General features: G+C 46.9%; 1 protein-coding gene across 1 annotated transcript in view; it reads right to left on the bottom strand.

Annotated features, from left to right (window-relative positions):
• Positions 1–20,559, bottom strand: part of SEC14L2 (SEC14 like lipid binding 2) — a 36,791-nt gene extending 16,232 nt beyond the window's left edge. Inside the window, exons 1-3 of the mRNA XM_028709801.2 lie at positions 20,401–20,559; positions 6,536–6,611; positions 514–557 (exon numbers count right to left, since the gene is read on the bottom strand). Coding sequence (XP_028565634.2) covers positions 514–557; positions 6,536–6,611; positions 20,401–20,454 — 174 coding nt within the window. The 5' untranslated portion in view covers positions 20,455–20,559. The remainder of the gene's footprint in view (positions 1–513; positions 558–6,535; positions 6,612–20,400) is intronic.
• Between the last annotated feature and the right edge of the window lie 369 nt (positions 20,560–20,928).

Genomic DNA, 20,928 nt, shown 5'->3' with positions numbered 1-20,928 from the left:
CTATGATATGTTGGGCCTGCTGGGATGCATTATACCAACTATCCTCGACCTCCCCCTCCCCCCCACACCCAAAATAAAAAACTGAAAATTCCTGAGGGTCTTGATGGACCACTTAATGATTTTTCTGCCTGTTGTGGACGTGGTGCAACGTTATACTAGGGGCTGCATGATTTTTAATTGTATTTTTATTGCTTTCTCATATATAGTGCATTTTGCTGTATTACAATTCCAGAGAATGCAAAGAAATAAAATAATATTACGGTATTTTATACAATGTCATAAAATACAAGGTAAAGAAACACAAGCATTAAAAATGCAATTAAAAATCAATATGAATATGTAACAAAACAGCCATGCCCTCTCCTGCCTTCAAATCCGCAGTCACACTGCAGACTACTTGAATGAAGAGGCACTTAGACCACTGTTTTTGAACCACTGCATTATACAAATTATCAGTGTGAAGTTTCAATTTGCATGCATCTGTTTTGATATTTATAATAATAAGCCTCTTACCTTCCGGAGCATAGCTTCAGACTTCTGCAAGTCAAAACACCGAGCTGCAAAGAAGATCATGAATGTTTAGAGACTAACCTGCAAAACACCTGTGCTAAAAGGTAACAGCACCTATATGTACCCAGCTGTTTTGGCTTGCGCCCTATTTGCACCCATTTCCAGATGTGCTTCTATCTGAAGGGCAAATGCTTCCAATAAACAAGCAAGGTCGCTGCATTTCAAAAACAGATTCCCCACAGCTGCCATTTGCAGTAAACAAAGATTTGCCCAACTTAAAAGCGACATGCTGAACAAGCGTCATTTGGCCCCCCCCCCCCCCGAGTCTCCACTTTTATTTGTTTCTGCTTTCCTATCACTCCTCCTCACAGCAAACGTGACCATTTCATCTTCAGATATCTGAAGGGCTGTCACATGGAAGATGGAGCAAGTTTGTTTTCTGCAGAACCCGAACTAACAGATTCAAATGACAAGAAAGGAGATTCTGGCTAAACGTTAGGAATGATGCCAAGAGCTGTTTAGCAGTGGAATTCTTCAGCTGCAATTCCTGCATTGCAGAGGGTTGAAAGTCGGCAAACTAAGGCCCATGGGCCGGATCAGGCCCAACTGCCTTCCGGATCCGGCCTGAGGATGGTCCGGGAATCGCCGCGTGGATCGGCAGCGCGCACGTTCTTTCCCTCTCCCTCCCACGGCGGTGGCAGCGCCTCCTCCCTCCCTCCATCCTGGCTTCTCCCCGCCCTGCCTAGAGGAGGAAGGGAGCTGGGCTTTGCTGGTGCCAACAGCGCCAGCGCTCGAGCGGCCGCCATTTTAAGCAACCCCTCTCCGGAACCCTTTCATGCGCCGCTCATCGTCCCACCGCCGCAGCCGCCAGCCCCTGCCGCTCGCAAGACACAGGTAAGCAGCCACTGGGGCTCATCCAGTGCTGTGGAGAAGGGAGGGGAGAGTCGTGAGGGGGGTGGCTTATAGTCTGGCCCCCCACAAGGTCTGAGGGACAGTGGACCGGCCCCCTGCTGAAAAAGTTTGCTGACCCCTGAACTAGATGAACCTTGAGGTTCATTCCAGCTCTTGTTGTTGTTTAGTCATTTAGTCGTGTCCGACTCTTCGTGACCCCATGGACCAGAGCACGCCAGGCACTCCTGTCTTCCACTGCCTCCTGCAGTTTGGTCAAACTCATGCTGGTAGCTTCGAGAACACTGTCCAACCATCTCGTCCTCTGTCGTCCCCTTCTCCTTGTGTCCCCCATCTTTCCCAACATCAGGGTCTGTCCCAGGGAGTCTTCTCTTCTCATGTGGTGGCCAAAGTATTGGAGCCTCAGCTTCAGGATCTGTCTTTCCAGTGAGCACTCAGGGCTGAATTCCAGCTCTACTGTTCTATAATCATTGATGTTTGCAAAACCATTACAAAATCCTGCAGCAGAGGTCACCATTTCACCTCTGACCTCCTTATAAATATCAGTCGTACAATTGCTTGTGGGACAAGCAGGCAGCTGGTCACTATACGTTGCCGCAGGAGCTGGTGCAACCTGTTAATTAGCCCCCAGGGTATCGGCGTCAGATGGGGAGTGGCTGATCCAGTTTTTATTCTCAGCGGAACATAATCAGGGATTAAGAGGGCGGCTCTTCACAGCCAGCGCCTTCAAGGATTAATCACACCTCGACAACATCTCCCTTTCAACAAGTAGGATCACACCCAAGGAATGCTAATGAACCAGAGGGAAGCGGCTTGCAAGAACCAAGTTTATTTCGAAGGTCAGGACTCATCTTAGGGAGAGAGAGAAGGGGGGTAGGGGAGGGAGATGTCCTGGTCAGGTCAAGTCAGAGGCTTCCCAGCCAGAGGCAACCCTTTCTGGCAGATTTCAGGTGACGGGCAGAGCACCTGAATCTGATCTATGGACTCTTATCCTTTGGAAGGTTTTCCCTGATTAAAACCAGGCCAAAAGGGCAAGTAGGCCAGGTGGCAAGGCCTGGAACAGGTTCAGAAAAAGGCAGCAAATAATAATAATAATAATAATAATAATAATAATAATAATAATAATAATTTATTTATACCCCACCCATCTGGCTGGGTTTGCCCAGCCACTCTGGGCGGCTTCCAACAAAACACTAAAATACAATAACCTATTAAACATTAAAAGCCTCCCTAAACAGGGCTGCCTTCAGATGTCTTCTAAAAGTTTGGTACTTGTTCTTCTCTTTGACATCTGGTGGGAAGGCGTTCCACAGGGCGGGTGCCACTACCAAGAAGGCCCTCTGCCTGGTTCCCTGTAATTTGGCTTCTCGCAGCGAGGGAATTGTCAGAAGGCCCTTAGAGCTGGACCCCAGTGTCCAGGCAGAACGATGGAGGTGGAGACACTCCTTCAGGTATACTGGACCGAGACTGATCCAGGAGCTAACCTCTGGAATTTGTTCCCCCAAGAAGTAGTGGTGGCCAACTTGGATGGCTTTAAAGGGGATTCAGGCCAATTCATGGATGAGGACCAACCTCAGCGGCCACGTTCTGCCTCCACTGTTGGAGGAAGGAAATGCCTCAGAATGACATGGGCCAGGAGTCTGCTTCGCCTGCTGAACAGCAGCCTGAAGGGGGAGAAGGCAGAGTGACCCCACCCGCAGCTGATCAGCTTTCAAGGACACAGAGGAGAAGGTGCTGATGGGAACCAGCTGGCTTCAGCCACCTTAAGCAGAGTTTCTAGCAGCAGTCAGAGGCTGTAAACAATGCTTGTAGTTTACAGCCCTGGCCCTAGGTAAAGGTAAAGGGACCCCTGACCATTAGGTTCAGTCATGACCGACTCTGGGGTTGCGGCGCTCATCTTGCTTTATTGGCCAAGGGAGCCGGCGTACAGCTTCCGGGTCATGTGGCCAGCATGACTAAGCCGCTTCTGGCGAACCAGAGCAGCACACGGAAACGCCATTTACCTTCCCGCCAGAGTGGTACCTATTTATCTACTTGCACTTTGATGTGCTTTCAAACTGCTAGGTTGGCAGGAGCAGGGACCGAGCAACAGGAGCACACCCCGTCGCGGGGATTCGAACCGCCGACCTTCTGATCGACAAGTCCTAGGCTCTGTGGTTTAACCCACAGCGCCACCGGCGTCCCACCCTACCTTGCTGTTTTCTGCTCATCTTGACCCCACCTGATCATCGGATTCCCTGACCACATGGATTGCTGTTTGGCTGACCCTAGGACCGGACCTGACTTTGGATGAAGACATCTCAGATACACCTTCTAGTTGGCTGCTCTCCCACTGCATTAAGCTCTACAGGCTGTTGCTCAACAATGAGACTACGAGTTGGCCATTGTGGGAACAGGATGCTGGACCAGATGGGTCTTTGGCCTGATCCAGCAGGGCTCACCTGAGGACCTTAAACACACATTTTCACTTTCGGGGAGTGAATTGGGTCCCTTGTTAGTGATTTAGTGGGAAGGATCATAGCTCAGCAGTAGTGCATCTGCCTTGGTCCCAGGTTCAATCCCTGGCATCTCCACTTAGGGCTGAGACCCCTGCCTTGAAACCCCAGAGAGCTGCTGCCAGCCTGTGTAGACAATACTGAGCTAGGTGGACCTTTGGTTTGACTTGGCATAAGGCAGCTCCGTACACTCCTAACAATACTCTAATATATACGTTATTAGCATCACCATTTGAGGAAGGGGCACAGCTCAGTGGTATGTTCACAAGGCCATCAGCTGAGAAAGATGGGGAATGGCTACCGACGCCTAATGGTAGGACCGGCCCCTTGTGTTGCAACATCTCTCCATTGCAGCACAGGGCTAACAGGACTTCAGAGAATATCAGGGGTCAGGGAAGGGAAGATAAGGCTGCGATAACAGCCTGATAATTTTTAATCTCTTACTGGAGAGCCTTATCTTCCTAACAGGCAGAAACTCCAGGGCAGAGTCTCAAGCGGCAGAACTGGTTGAAATAAGAGTCTGGCGGACTTGAAGGAGAAACTCTGATTGTGGGTGTAATTGCACTTACTGTAAAGCCCTTCCCTGCCACGCAGGTCAGCCCTAACCTACCTCACAGGTTTGTTGTGAAGATAAAGTGGGGAGGAGGGGAACCATGTGTGCCACTTCGAGCTACTTGGAGCAAAGCTGGCATATAAATGTAATAAAACAGAGACAGCAATGTGGTGAGCCATCATGGGGAAGGAAAGAGAGATTAAAAAAATTATCCAGTTTATTTTGATTATGAGTTGCCTAATAAAAATATGTTCCACCCATTCCCCAACCTGGCGCCCTCCAGATGTTTTGGACTATGACTCCCATTGCCTCTGCCCACTTTGCCAGGCTGGCTAGGGCTGCTGGGAGCTGTAGTCCAACGTCCGGCGTTCACCGCATTGACTAGCCTTGCTCTAGAGCGACAGGAAATTTCCTGAAGCAAGTGGAAACATTCCCAATCAGGTTAACAAAAACCCCCACTATCTGCTCCCATCAGCCCCAGAGAGAACAACAAATGGCCTGGGATGATGGGAGCTGTAGTCTAAAGCATCTGGCATTGTGCTTCTTATCCAGGAGGGTGTAGGAAGATCTCAGGGTGGGGTATTTTTTAAAAAAAATTGTACCACTAGGGACTGCTGCCCCTGTTCACTCCGCTCACTAACCCACCTGCTGCTTTGCTAGACTCCCTCCACTCAATTTACACCTCACCCACCCCCTCATCTATTCCCCCCCCCCCAGCTCGATCCAAGGCCCTTTCCCCTTTTAAATGACCGGGGAGCCCCTTCACAGTGCCTTGGTTAACCACTGTGTGAAGCGCCCCTGCTCCACCCCGTTCACTCGCTTGCCAGCCTGCCATTCCTCTTGTGGGACTTGGCAGCCGCACAAACTGCATCGTGGCAACAGCCTTACGTTTTTATGTATATAGGCAGATATAAGTAAAAAATAAATAAAAGTCACAAAACTTCAATCCATTGAAATGTTAAATAAAATAATTAGAGGAGCCAGGCTTAAAGGAGGAGTGTGGGATTTTTATGTTAGTTAAAAGGGGGTATGGGCTGGAAGAGGTTGAGAAACACTCATATCAGACCTGGAGCATATTAGGTTGGTGTCTCCGTTTAAAAAAGAACAGGGGAATCTGTACCGAGTTTGCGTGACCATGGCAAGCTGCACACGTTAATAAAAATGTTATCTGGATTGAGCACTCAGTCACCTGGGCCCGGCCTTGGAGTTCTGAACAAGATCTGCCTCTTTGTGGACCCGCTGTGTTTAATGCAAAGCCCGTGCCTGGTACGTTTTGGTTTTTGGACTTTACCAAACAGAGAAAGTGCAAGCAAAGGAATCTTGGGTGATAAAAAGCACACGACTCTCTCCGTTCATCCCAGTTAGAGAAGATAAGCGCGCGCACGCACACACACACACACACACACACACACTCCTCTTGTTCCTGCAATGGCCTGTCTGATTCTCCATACCAGCTTCCAGGCCGCAGCCGATATATTTACACTTGGGAGCACTTGCAGGCAAGTCTACAAAAACCACCAAAGAACCAGAGAAAAGGGACTGTAGCTCATGCAGAAGATCCCAGGTTCAATCCCCAGCATCTCCAGGTAGGGCTGGGAGAGAAAGGACCCCTGGGTGGTTAAGTCCAGTCAAAGGTGACTATTGGGTTGCGGCGCTCATCTCGCTTTCAGGCCGAGAGAGCCAGCGTTTGTCCACAGGCAGCTTTCCAGGTCATGCGGCCAGCATGACTAAACCGCTTCTGGTGCAACGAAACACCGTGACGGAAACCAGAGCGCACGGAAATGCCGTTTACCTTCCTGCCACAGTGGTACCTATTTATCTACTTGCACTGGTGTGCTTTCGAACTGCTAGGTTGGCAGGAGCAGGGACAGAGGAACAAGAGCTCACCCCGTCGCACGGATTAGAACCACTGACCTTCTGATTGGCAAGTCCAAGAGGCTCAGTGATTTAGGCCAAAGGGACACCTGGAATCCTAGAGAGTCATAGCCAGTTGGTGCAGATGTTATTGAGCTAACCACTACATCAAGTGTTTCCTGGCACAAAGCAAACAACCCACAGGCCTTCTTACCTCGGAGCCATTTCAAGAGATAGTAGTCCTCTGTGGTAGGCAGCAGAGGAAAGATATCCTGGATGTTCTCACGGAACTGAGGAGAAAAATGAAAAACACAGAGGGTGTGGGTGTAAAGATTTAGGATCCCGTTACAGAGTTTTGCTCTCACACTTTTCTATAACCCCCCCAGAATGTAAGTCCTGTTGAATACTGTGGGACTTATTTCCAAATAAAATAGCTATCTCCACTATACATTTTAAGCAGTATCGTATCACTTTAAACAACCATTGGCTTTCCCCGAATCCTAGGAATTATAGTTTGTTAAGGGTGCTGAAAGCTGCAGTTCCCAGAGTGGCTTAACAATCAACCCCTCTTCCCAGCAAACTCTGGGAATTGTAGTTCCACGAGGGGGGTATTTTTGTTTGTTTGTTTGTTTGTTTATACCCCGCCTTTCCCCCTAACATGAGTCAAGGCGGCTAACAGATAAAAACAAGAATCACGAAAAACATAGAAAACAACTATTAAACATTATTAGAATTAAAACTATACACATATATAAAATCAGTTTAAGACACACAAATAATTACAATAATGTTGTGAGTTTGTGGGTGCCAGACACCCCAAGTTCCCGAAACCAGTAGTGTTAGAATTTACTGTATTTTTTGCGCTATAAGACGCACCAGACCACAAGACGCACCTAGTTTTTAGAGGAGGAAAATAAAAACAAAAATATTCTGAATCTCAGAAGCCAGAACAGCAAGAGGGATCGCTGCACAGTGAAAGCGGCAATCCCTCTTGCTGTTCTGGCTTCTGGGATAGCTGCACAGCCTGCATTCGCTCCATAAGACGCACACACATTTCCCCTTACTTTTTAGGAGGGAAAAAGTGAGTCTTATAGAGCAAAAAATACAGTAATCAATGTTTGGACTGTTAAAACTGGGTAAACAGACCCAGTGTGTGCTAGACATTGATGATGCTTTAATTAAGCCAAGTGTCAGGTGCGAATTAAGGCAGGCTGACCTGTGTTAGGCAATAGCCGAGGGATGTGCTATTAGGGCAGGGGTTGTCAACCTGGTCCCTACCGCCCACTAGTGGGCATTTCAGGATTCTAGGTGGGCAGTAGGGGGTTCTACGACACAAGCTGAATCCTCCTTCCATCGAGCACTGGTGAGCGGTCAGGAAATTTTACCATCGAGAAAGATGCATTAGTAGGCGGTAGGTATAAAAAAGTTGACTATCCCTGTATTGGGACAACACAATGAATTGGCTAGTGTCTGATGTCTGTTTGGATCCAGGACTGTGCCTATGGAACTGGGAAGACCTTCTCTGAGTGTAACGCTGGGAACCCCTGCATTGTAGGCTCAGGTTGTATATACTGACTTTTCCGTGTGTAAGATTTCCTCCTCCCCATTCATAAAATAAAAGTGGGGGTCGTCTTACACATGGGCAGTGCATAGGGTGGACATTCGATTGGTTGTTGCTGTGGTTGTCAGCGGCTATTGTGTGTGTTATTGGTTGCTGCGTTAATGGGTGGTGTTGATTGGCTGATGCTCCGGCAGTTGGGCAGGTGATTGGCAGCTTCTGCCGGCGGTGGGACATAGGAGTCATCTTGTGACACGTGCGGGTGAGCGGTTTTCGGCAACCCCCCCTAAAAAAAGCTCAAGAACCCTGGGTAATCCCTCCCCAAAAAAGCTCAACAACTCTGTGTCATCTCCCCCCCCCCCCATTTTCTTAAATTTGAGTCTTATACACGGGGGCGTCTTATAGATGGAAAAGTACGGTATGTGTAAATAAACCATGGACCCTAGGAAATTGCGCCAGGAAACTCTTACCACTCGGAGATCGGAATTGACGTGCAACACTAAAAACAGCACAACATCAGCCCATTAATTAAGAGCAGTCTCTTCCCCAAAGCCTGGTGGAACAAGGAGGTCTTCACAGCAAGGAGGGAGCCAGTCTAGCTTCTCCAGGGAGGGAGTTCCAAAGTCTGGGAGCTGCCACCGAGAAAGCCGTGATGGAGCCAGCAAAACTGACTTGCCAAAAGCTCTTAATTACAATATCTGGTCATGCCCATTGTGCAAAGTCCCACCTCTCTCCAAGGCAAACAATGCTTTTCTGCATCAGATGCCTCTTCTGCCAGGTAGATCTCTCTGATTCAGCCTTATTGCCACACAATTCAACATTTGCAAGAATCGCACATGATCGGAACCTCTGGGGTACATCCTTTTGAGCACAGCATTATGCTTTGATACTACCATGACACACACACATGCCTGGTCCCCTTCTAGCTCTAGCATGAATGCCGTTCATTTATATAGGGCAGAATAAAGAGATTGCAAACAAAGAAAATAATTAACCTGCACACTCCAGCAGGAAAGGAACCTGTTGCAACATACACAATCGATCCAGCACTTGGAGAGATGCCAGCCAGCTTCCAGAGGTCTGCACAACTCCGAGGTGCAAAAAGAGACCTCAAGAAACACCAAATTATGCTGGAGGATCTTCTCTTCTTAATGAAGCTAATTAGATTATTGCAGCTAGAACTGGGTCATAAGTAGCCCAGCTACTGCCAGCTGTATCATTGGGAACAGCCCAGCATGGAAGGGTTGTGCAAAGAGGAAAAAGGGATATGAAGCATAGCTGTCAACCTTCCCCTTTTTTGCGGGAAATTCCCTTATTCCAGCGACATTTCCTGCTGCTTCCCGCTGCTATCCCGGATTGTTAGATATCCCGTAGACTGTCCCCGGGACAGGTGAGGCTGCTGATCCCTTATTTTTGAGGCTGCTGATCCCTTATTTTCAAATCTGAAAGTTGACAGCTATGATATGAAGTTGGGAGAATTTTGCAGAGATTTATGCCACCAGCAAGACTTGCCGATCAGAAGGTCAGCAGTTTGAATCCCCACGACGGGGTGAGCTCCCGTTGCTCGGTCCCTGCTCCTGCCTACCTAGCAGTTCGAAAGCATGCCAAGTGCAAGTAGATAAATAGGTACCACTCCAGCGGGAAGGTAAACAGCGTTTCTGTGCGCTGCTCTGATTCGCCAGAAATGGCTTAGTCCTGCCGGCCACATGACCCGGAAGCTGTACCCTGGCTCCCTCGGCCAATAAAGCAAGAAGAGCGCCGAAACCCCAGAGTTGATCACAACTGGACCTAATGGTCAGGGGTCCCTTTACCTTTACCTTTATGCCACCAGCACATGCAAAAGGCATCCCTCCAGCTACAGGCCTTATTGGAGTTGAGACGAGGCTCAAGACCTACAGGACGTACAAGACTTAGAAGCTAATCCACCTGGCAGTGTGGAAAGGTCAGTGACCTGACACACATTCTTTGCAGTCAACAAAACCTGGAGGCAAAATTCAAGGCGATGAACTACTGGAAGTATAGAATAACCCAGAGGAAGTTTAAAAACGAATGAAAGAGGCTGATGCAATTTAAGAACCCTGGGGGCAGGGGCACATGTACCGCACTTTGGGAAAAGTCGTGCTAATGCATCAGCGCCGCTTCCGAAAGCAAAGATTCGGAACCTCCAAACCTGGAAATAAAACTTGGAAGTGCTCATAAGAAAAAAGATAGAAAAGACATGATCTACATGTGGCGGACGTGTGAAAAGATTAAGACTTTTTTGGGGGGAAATATACGATGAATTAAAAAAGTTGATGGGGATAACTTTTACTAAAAAACCAGAGGCATTTCTGTTAAGTATTATAGGTAAAGAGATAACAAAAAATCTAAGAGAGTTATTCTTGTATGCAACCGCAGCGGCTCATATACTTGTGGCCAAGGAATGGAAAGATCCCGAGGCTCCAAAAATAACAGATTGGCAAATCAAATTACAGGAATTGGTGGAGACGGCTCAACTGACTAGTAAACTCAGAGGAAACTCAGAGCAAAAATTTGCGGGAAAATGGGATGGTTATAGAAGATATGTTCAAAAATACACTAATAGTTTTGTCTCCGTGCTAGCATTAGAGTGATAAAGGAACTAAAAGGAGGTGGATAACAATTAAGGATTTATTATGTTTTCAGAATGTATTAGAAAAATTATATAGAAAGGTTTACTGTTTTGTGTACATTCAAATGTAAGATAAAATATATGCAAAGGGACTTGACAAGAAGTCAAAGTTGAAGAAAAGATTTTGGGAGATAAAAGGGGGAAAATATTTACTTTCATTATTATCATTTTGTGTGTGGGTGTGTGGGTGTCTGCACATATGTGTGTTGTTGTATGCAATGTTTGGGAGGAAATAAGACGGTAAATAACAAATAACAAGCTAAATATCGATGTATGTAATTTTTATTTCTTAATTATATTTAGTGGTAGTAAAAAGAAAAAAGGAAAAAAGTTAGAAAAGAAACTGGGTTACAGGTCTCAGAAATTAAAGAAGCTTGGCAATACAGCTTGGTCTGCAGTTTCCCAGCATGTTCTCACAGGCAACGCCTATATAGTTCTTAAAATGTTCTATGCCATGGGGTGGAAGGAGAGAGTACAAGCTCATTGTCCATATCAGGCACAGAATGTTTCCCTGCAGAAGTTTAGTTTGCCAAAATTTCTAATCCACCTAACAGGATCTCAAAGAAATTACAAATGGTATCCAATGCAGATTATCGTAACTCTGAGATATCCTTTTCTCCCTGCCTTTAAAGTTTCTAGGTCCCATGTTTGCAGAGGAAAAAATAAAAGTGCCTAGGCACATTGGTTGCTAGGGGTGAATATTTTTTTTCTATGGCGTTCAATCGAAGATTTTATTGTACATGCAGCTGGGGGGTTTCCTGATGCTCTTAATTTTTATGGTACAGGGCATTTTTTAATTGGCTTGTGATTTGAACTGCTATATGTTAATGCTCGCTTTCAAATGGGATTTACGTATTTGTTTCCAGTTTGGGAAAGTCGTTGAAAAGCAGCTTGGAAATATTATTTTATGTATTTTTATATAACAGAATTTGTATACCACTTGATTGGGTGGGCAAGGTGTGGGCTGGGCCCTCTAAGCTGTTTACATAAAATATACACTAAAACAATAAATAAAGAGTCTGAAGTTAAAAATAGGCAGACTTAAAAAAACACCACCACCAAAATCTAAATAAAACTGACAGTTAGGAACATGCATTATTTTTAAAAAGACATATGAAAATGCATGCCAGCTCTACATACCTGGGGAGGCTTGCCTGGACAAAAAAAAGGATGTTGACAAATACCAAAAATGATAAAGCAAAGGCACGCGCCTAAGGTCAAGGTGCAGGGAGTTCCAAAGTGTACCTTGGTTCCCAAATGCCGAAAACCCAGAAGTAAGTGTTACGGTTTTTTAACGTTTTTTGGAAGCTGAACATCTGATGCAGCTGTCAGCTATTGTTTCCGGGGTGCCTGCACCAAGCAGAAGCCGTGCCTTGGTTTTCAAACATTTCGTGAGTCAAACGGACTTCTGGAGCAGATGAAGTTTGGTGCTCTTTTTTTGCGCTTTTGTTTTTGAGGCTTTTTCGGTTAATTTGTTTTTGTGACTGTGTGGAACCCAGTTCAGCTACTGACTGATGGATTGTGTGACTGTGGAAATGGATAAAAGCCCCCCATCCAAACTGAGCATCAGTGCCAGTAAGAATAAAAAATTAATTTTGATTTTTATCATCTACAATACTTCTTTATTTTTTAGTACATTGATTATTGCTTTCATTTTATGGATCAATGGACTCGCTGGATAGTAAAATTCATGTTAAATTGCTGTTTTAGGGATTGTTTTTAAAAGTCTGGAACGGATTAATCCGTTTTGCATTACTTTCTAATGGGAAAGCATGCCTTCATTTTGGAACGCTTTTGTTTAGGAACACACCTCCAGAACGGATTAAGTTTGAGAACCAAGGTACCACTGTAGTTGCTGCCACACTGAAGGATCTTCACAACGACCTTGTGCAGGAGGTCAAGCTAAAAGGTGGTGACCGGGGCTAATGGGAGTTGTAGTTCAAATCATTCGATGGGCCCCTATGTGACCAGTTCAGTAGCGCTTGTGATAAGTGTGACACTGTTGCATGACATCTGGAACTGATTTAGTGATATGGCAGCTTAGAGCTACCTATAGACAATTTACAGCAGTTTATTCCTGATGCTGCTGGAAACCCCAGTGGCAACACAAATGCAACGATACAGTTTCTCATAAAAAGACAGATTACAGTATTCAAAACGCAGAGGTACGCAGAGGGGGAACTATAGCTACAGGGATATATTTCATATAACAGTAGCCTCAACTATTACTGGGGGAGGATTTATATTGGGCTGAAGGTCCCCAGTTTGGGGGCCGGGGCTTGTGGCACATTTGGAAACCCAAGGAAATTGTTGTGGGTACCAAAAAATACCCATTTCACAGAAGAAAAACTGATAATGTTAGAACACCCTCTAAACAGGCAAATCACCTACCCCCATAAAGAAACAGTCCAAAAAAAAAGCAAACCCCCCCCCACATTGTCACATTGAGGATTCCAGATACATGGAATAATAATAATAATAATAATAATAATAATAATAATAATAATAATATATTATTTGTACCCTGCCCATCTGGCTGGGATTCCCCAGCCACTCTGGCCGGCTTCCACAAAGACCAAAAATACACTAAGATGTCACACATTAAAAACTTCCCTGAACAGGGCTGCCTTCAGATGTCTTCTGAATGTCAGGTAGTTGTTTATCTCTTTGACATCTGATGGGAGGGCTTTCCACAGGGCAGGTGCCACCACCAAGAAGGCCCTCTGCCAGGTTCCCTGCAACCTTTCTTCTCGCACAGAGGGAACCACCAGAAGGCCCTTGGAGCTGGAATGTGCAAACAGTTTTGGCAAACAAAGTAAAATGCCGTATCATTATCCCCATACTGCAGATAGGAAAACTGAGGTTGGGAGGATAATGGCTAGCCTGAACAAGGTTTGAATCGGGCACTTCCTGGCTTACATTCTGGCCACTACCAGTCCGAACCTCCCAGGTAGAAAAGGGGCTTGGCAAAGGTGAGTGTAAGCGAAGCAAGTTCTGAATTCACTTTGGTCACAAAATACCGAGCACCGTGGAAAGAGCCTGTGCAGTTTCCCCAGCGCCCAAACCCCGTGAATACAGCACTCGGTATGCCACCCCTTCCACCAGTCTCCAAGCAACCACATTCCCCTGGCAAAAGTGCCAGCTCCTCCACCCTGTGGGACACCCCACAGAGCGCCGCATTGCTTGCAGCCTGGTGACAAAGGGAACCTGCCCTCATCTGTTTAAGCGTTGCATGGTATCATTTTTTTTAAAAAAGTGGGGAGTTGCATTAATAAATCAAACCTGCTTCCGCAAGACTCTGTTATTTCAGAATGTAGGCTGAGCATTGCCAATTATGCAAAAGAAAGCATGAGAATGCTACGCAAGGCTTCCTGAACTTGTACGAGGCCTTAAAAAAAAGCAATTACGGTAATCTGGTTTTAATTACTACTGCAATTGTTCTTCCTCCGCTCTTTGAAGCCATCCAATAAGCTTTGTGCCTGGAAGTTTAGAAGACATCTGGAGGCAGCCCTGTTCAGGGAGGATTTTAATGGTTGAAGATTTATTGTGTTTTTAATCTTTTGTTTAAAAACACAGTAAATCACCAACCATCTTCATCTTTTGTTGAAGACACGGGTGGCGCTGTGGTCTAAACCACCAAGCCTAGGGCTTGCTGATCAGAAGGTCGGTGGTTCAAATCCTTGCGACGGGGTGAGCTCCTGTTGCTTGGTCCCTGCTCCTGCCAACCTAGCAGTTCAAAAGCATGTCAAAGTGCAAGTAGATAAATAGGTACCACTCTGGCAGGAAGGTAAATGGCATTTCCGTGCGCTGCTCTGGTTTGCCAGAAGCGGCTTAGTCATGCTGGCCACAGGACCCAGAAGCTGTACGCCGGCTTCCTCGGCCAATAAAGCGAGACGAGCACCGCAACCCCAGAGTCGGCCACGACTGGACCTAACAGTCAGGAGTACCTTTACCTTAATCTTTTGTTGGGAACTGCCCAAAGTGGCTGGGGCATATAAATAAAATTATTACAGTGGTACCACGGGTTAAGAACTTAATTCCTTCTGGAGGTCCGTTCTTAACCTGAAACTGTTCTTAACCTGAGGTACCACTTTAGCTAATGGGTTCTCCCGCTGCCGCTGCATGATTTCTGTTCTCATCCTGAAGCAAAGTTCTTAACCCGAGGTACTATTCCTGGGTTAACGGAGTCTGTAACCTGAAGCGCCTGTAACCTGAAGTGTCTGAAACCTGAGGTACCACTGTATTCTTATTATTATTACATGCAACCTTTCAGGGCAGAGCAAGACCCACTTTGTAGTGTCGCTTGGGACCATCACATACTATTTTTCCCAATGGCAGTCATAAACATTTTCCATCTTCCAAAGCATTGGGGAAGAGCTTTGGCTCAGTGGTTAGAGCATCTGCCCCAGGTTCCATCCCCAAGGGTATCTCCGGGCAGGGCAAGGAGAGACACTCCCTACCCAAAACCCTGGGGAGTGTCTGCCTTGACAGCACACGCTACTGAGCTAGACAGACCAATCGTCTGACTCAGTATAAGGCAGCTTCCTATGTTCCTGTGTGGGTACTGGCTGGCTGTGTGCCTATTGTAAGAAGCGGGCGCCCACTGATGCTGGAAACATCGAATCATCGCCTTGGAACGGACCTTGAGGGACATCCAAGCCACCTCCCTGCGCTGCAGGAATCCTGCCCACAGCCATCTCTCGAACCACCAACCTTCTGGTTAACAGCCAGACACGCTGACCCATTGTGCCACAGATTCAGGACAGACTTCTTCATGCATCACATAATAAACTATGGAACTCACTCCTGCAGGAAGCAGCGATGGCTTTAAAAGAGGGTTGGACAAAATCATGGAGGAGGGGGCTATTGATGGCTACTAGCCATGATGGCTAGATGGACCAATGACCTGATTTGGTCCAGGGCAGCTGCCTGTGTTTACCAGGGCAAAGGCTGCAAGGCTTTATGCCTCTCTGCAGGTGATGGCAATAGATGCTCCAGAGTCTTGGCCTTTCCCCAGTGACTTTCTTCAGGTCTTTAAGGGAGAAAAGTCGCCTTTTCCAGGTCCTCTGTTGTTTCCCTTTACAGAAACTCTTACAACAAGAAAAATGGAGAGAATTGGAGAGAACGGTGCAAGCCTATTCTTTACTTAGAATTAAATTTATTGTTTTCAGCAGGGCTTTTTCCTTAGGGTAGCTTCCCCCAACCTGGCGTCCTCCAAATGTTTTGGACCACCACGGGCTGGGGAGTGTAGTAATCAAAAAGATCTGGAGGTCACCTGGTTGGTGAAAGTTGCCCTAGACAAGGGAAAGTTTTCAGCCTGTTGCCTTCAAGCTTCCTATGAGCTGGCTGTATCTATTTGCTCGTGTTCATTGAACATACATGATTATTATTTTATACAGTATTTTTGAGATGCTTTCCGACTTAGTAGCTGAGCAATCTAGGTATGAAAGACCACCTAGCGTAAAAAGAAATTCCAAGCCCCAAACCCCTATTTATTATATAAAAAAAATATGCCACAGGATGGGTCAATTGAGTACCATTGGCTCAGTCCTGTGCAATCCTCTGCCATCGGGCCTATGCAGGACTTCTCCCTATGTTGGCCTGTTGATATTTTCTTTTAATTTATTTCTTGCTTTTAACTTCTTTGTAACTTTTTCTGATGTTATTGCTTGGTTTCATGTGTTTATATTGTTGTAAACTGCTGTGATATACTTCTTATAAAAAATATTTAACTAAATACAATAAATAAAAAGCCCCACGCCCAAACCAAGGCCACATATATACAGCATACAGTTAAAGCAAATGATGTCCCCCATAGAATCCTGGGAACTGTAGTTTAAGGGCGCTAAGAATACTAGCTCTGCAAGCAGTCAACTACAGCTCCCAGCATTCTACAGGGGAACCAGTGTGCAGTGTGGATGCGACTTTAAACACAGCCTGCTTGAGCAGTGTTTAAAAGCCACCCTCTTCAGAAAATAAGAACAGCCTGCTGGATCAGGCCAATGGCCCATCTGGTTTAGCATCCTTGGACTGTGTCAGACCATTGGTCCATCTGAATCAGCGCTGTCTACTCTGTCTGGCAGTGGCTCTGCCAAGTACTGGACCTCAGACTTTCTGAATGCAAAGCACTTGCTCTACTGGTAAACCATAGACCTTTGCTGTAGGAAATGTTTCTGCAGGTCTGACGGACACCAGGTGCCAGCAAAAGCTATTGCCTTCATGTCCTGCCAAGTGAATTTCTCAAGAGGGCATCTGTGAGGATACACCATGCTTTTTGTGGGAAACAGGTGCCAAACTAGAGGTCATCATTCAGCCTGCTCTCCTTAAGCACTTGCATTTTTATTTTTACAACTTTTTACAACTGATCAAAGGTGCAGCATCAGTGGAAAAGACCAAACTTCAAGACCAGAATTATTTGGGCAAGGGCCATAGCTCAGTGGGAGAGCATCTGCTTTGCATGCAGAAGGTCCCAGGTTCAATGCTCAGCATCTTCCAGGTAGGTCCTCTGCCTGACACCTAGAGAGTCACTGCCAGTCTGTGTAGCAATACTGAGCTGGATGAACCAACAATCTGACTCAACAGAACACAGCTTCCTGGGTTCCTGTGAATTAAGGGAAGGATCACAACAAAGAGGCAGAACATCTGCTTTCCACGCAGAAGGTCCCAACGTTCAATCCCTGGCATTACCAGGAAGAACAGGGACTATCCCTTGCCCGAAACCTTGGAGAGCTGCTGCCAGTCAGTGCAGACAATACTGAGCTGGAAGGATGAATGGTCTGGCTTGGCATCTTCCTATGTTCCTAGGAAGTGGATTTGCTGGGGGGGGGGGGAGGGAGGGAGGAAACAATAAATAAAAACAAAACAGTAGATATGGTTTACAGAATTTGCAGCCAGAAGACATGGCAACAGGCACTAGGTTTAAAACAACTTTAAAACAACTGAAGGATGCAGATTTGCAGGGCCAAGAGGTCAATGAGCCAGGAGCACAACAGCAGAGCCAAAACTCTGTGTTTACACAGGCAGAATTACCTTAATTCACTCCAATAGCAAATTCAGGTGGTGAGTGCCAGCTGGAGATGTTGAGAAAAAACGAGGCCATTGAGAAACAAAAGAGGGAACAACCTGAATGCACTGGCAGTTCCTGAGATTTTGCAAAAGTGGAGAAGCAATTAAGAGCCACTCCAGTGAGGAGGACCTAGCGAGCTGTTGCGCAAAGCTTTAAGCCTGCTGGAGGAGAACTGGCTGGTTTGCACCCTGAGTAGGAGCAGTTCTAAGAAAAGGTAAGAATAGATTGCAACATTTCGTTGCACTGTCCATTTTGCCGCTCTAAGAACAAACTCAGGCGGCTGAGTGCCGATCACATCGGAAGCAAAAAAACCAGGACCGTTCCAAAATAAGGTGGAAACTTCTACAGTACATACGAAGGGGACTTTTCTATCATCCAAACCAGGACACAAATGTACACAAGTCTGCAAATTAACATGGAGGGTACCCTATGTTTTTAGAATCCCTAAATGGTCCAGCAAAGGACCTCTGAGCTTACACAAGCAGGAAAATGTGGAGTCAGGTAATGGGGTTCTAGAGCAGGCTATTTTTTTCAGACTCTCCCCCCCCCAATTCTATAAACTCACCCCCAGTGTCCCCTAGCTCACCCACTAAGACAGTCAGTATTACAATAATCAAAATCCAATGAAAACTATTTAGTTTAATTAATTAATTCAAGAAACTTGATGAACTTGGGCCAAGGAATCCAGCAAGTCTGATAAAAATTCACGCCTCCTGTGCTCCCTGCCAGCTTCTTGCACAAGTTGACCCCACTGCCCCCCAGGTGGCAGCAGTGGTGGACCTACATTTTGGGGTGCCCTGAACTGTTACGGAGAGGCCCCTTCACCACCAGCAGTGAGCTCTGAGTGACTACCATTATCTTCTCCGGCAGGGTTGTTCCATGACAGATCACCACAACTTATTAATTTTTTTAATTAACTACTACATGTCAGATTTTCATTAAGATCGCTATACTGGATCATCTCACATGTCGGAGACACTGGTGTGAATAAAAAATAATCCTATGCCTTATAGTTTTTGAGTTATGGGGGGGGAGGTGTGAAACTAGGGAAATGTTATTTACATGCAGGATGCACTTTTCAAAGCAATTAAAAAAACAACAACAGCCATGTGGCTGAAAGTCACTTCTGGGGCCCCTCCAGGGCCCTGAAACTTTCATAAAGTAAAGGGTAAAGGGACCCCTGACCATTAGGTCCAGTTGTGGCCGACTCTGGGGTTGCGGCGCTCATCTCGCTTTATTGGCCGAGGGAGCCAGTGTACAGCTTCCGGGTCATGTGGCCAGCATGACTAAGCCGCTTCTGGTGAACCAGAGCAGCGCACGGAAATGCCGTTTACCTTCCCACCGGAGTGGTACCTATTTATCTACTTGCACTTTGATGTGCTTTCAAATTGCTAGGTTGGCAGGAGCAGGAACCAAGCAACGGGAGCTCACCCCGTCACAGGGATTCGAACCACCGACCTTCTGATCAGCAAGCCCTAGGCTCGGTGGTTTAACCCACAGCGCCACCCGTGTCCCGAAGCTTTCATAGTAGAAATGAAATGGGGGCCATTTCACCTGCTTTGAAAACTACTGGTGTAGAGGAACTAGAAGCTGGGCAAAATGAGCTAGCCTGCAGTTGAACATAACAGGCAAGAGGAGCACCATTTGTGGCAGGATTTGCTTGCACCTCTATGTCTCAGATGCTGGGGGTGCGAACCACTAGAGGGAAGCGAGGGGGACAGGAGATGCTGCGATTTCTTCCCCTGCTGACAAACTTCCCCAGAAATTCGCTGCCTGGCACCTACTGGGACGCAAAACATGGGATTAGTTAGAGGGACCTTTGGCACCGGCCGGGACAACCTTATGTAAGTTACCCACTTGGACACTGGTTAAGAAACGGCCTGCCCTTTACTTAACCCCCGGGGAAAGTCTCTCTCTCACCTGCACAAGCGTTACTGAAGAGCTTTGAGGTATGTGCCAGAGAGAGATCTGGCTTGGTATCATGACCCACTGTTTACCTCTTAGGTAAATATGGGTCAGAGGAGCCAAGAGAGAGAAAAGGGAAGGAGATAAAGAACAACCGCACGACAACCTTGCAAGGTAGACCGGTCAGGATGATTGCAGAGGGTTCCCCCCCCAAAAAAAAAAAGCACTCCAACCCTGCATGTGCATAGCCCCACCCCAAATGGGCATTGCCAGGATTTATCTTAGGGGAGCAGGTGGCCAGGACGAATGTGGGGCACCTGTCACCCTCTATCTGGCTCTATCTAGCAGATTCGGACAGAAACGTTTCAACAACAGTTGCTGAAAATAACTTTCTTTTGACCCCAAGTGCTCAGAAAAACCTGTCAAAATCTTCCTACAGTTTCTACTTTTTGTTAAGTGATTTATTTATTTTACTTGATTTAGGGGGAGGCAGCTACCCTCCCTGCCCCTCTGGCTACGCCCATGAAATCCCTCCCTTGGAAATCAAAGGAGGGCGGCGGCGGCGGCGGCGACTTCTGAGTAAACATATCCAGAGAGTCAGGCTGCGGCTTAAGGGAAGTGGGCAGTTTTATCCCTGGAGATCGCAGGGCGTCTTTTGCAGCACCAAGGACGGGGGCGGGATGCTTGAAACCGGATAAGTCAATCACGGCGGGCGGGGGGGGGTCGGTCCCCATAGCTACTGCTTACGTGTGCTTAAGAAGTGGGGCTACGCTGGGCTCAGAATTGGGGGATCTGGGCCAGCCCCCTAAGAACTGAGCGAAGTAAACGCAACGCAGAGAAAGAATGGATGGATGGATGAGGTTCATGCTCCTAGCCCTCTTGATCATCTCTTCTCCTTACCTTGGCCAGCGCCTCCTCCTGCTTGGCGCTGAGGTCGCCAACGTACCCGCTCATGGTGGCCCGCGATCTTGCAGCTGATCCAACCGGCGAATGCCGAGCCGGTGCTCCGGTCCGAAGGCTTTCATGTCCAGCCGGGCTCTGCCAGGCTCCCAAGCCCCGCCCCGGCCCGGCCCTTAAAGGGGACGTGCCTCTTGGCGAGCTGCGCGGGCGCGGGTCTCTTTCTGCGCGCTCGGCCAGTGCCGGATTGACGTATTGCATAAACTAAACAAGCTATAGCTTAGAGCCCCACTCTCTTGGGCGCCCCAAAAAAATTAAAGGGAAAAAAAACTGGATGTACATTTCCAAAATATAAGATAAAAAAACAAATAAACCTACGCAAAGGTAAAGGGATTCCTGACCATTAGGTGCAGTCGTGGCCGACTCTGAGGTTGCGGCACTCATCATGCTTTACTGGCCGAGGGAGCCGGCGTACAGCTTCTGGGTCATGTGGCCAGCATGACTAAGCCGCTTCTGGCAAACCAGAGCAGC

This window comes from Podarcis muralis, chromosome 16 (assembly GCF_964188315.1).
Source record: "Podarcis muralis chromosome 16, rPodMur119.hap1.1, whole genome shotgun sequence".
Taxonomy (NCBI): Eukaryota; Metazoa; Chordata; class Lepidosauria; order Squamata; family Lacertidae; genus Podarcis; species Podarcis muralis.
Note: the sequence above shows the minus strand (reverse complement) of the source record. Positions and strands in the feature narration are given on the sequence as shown.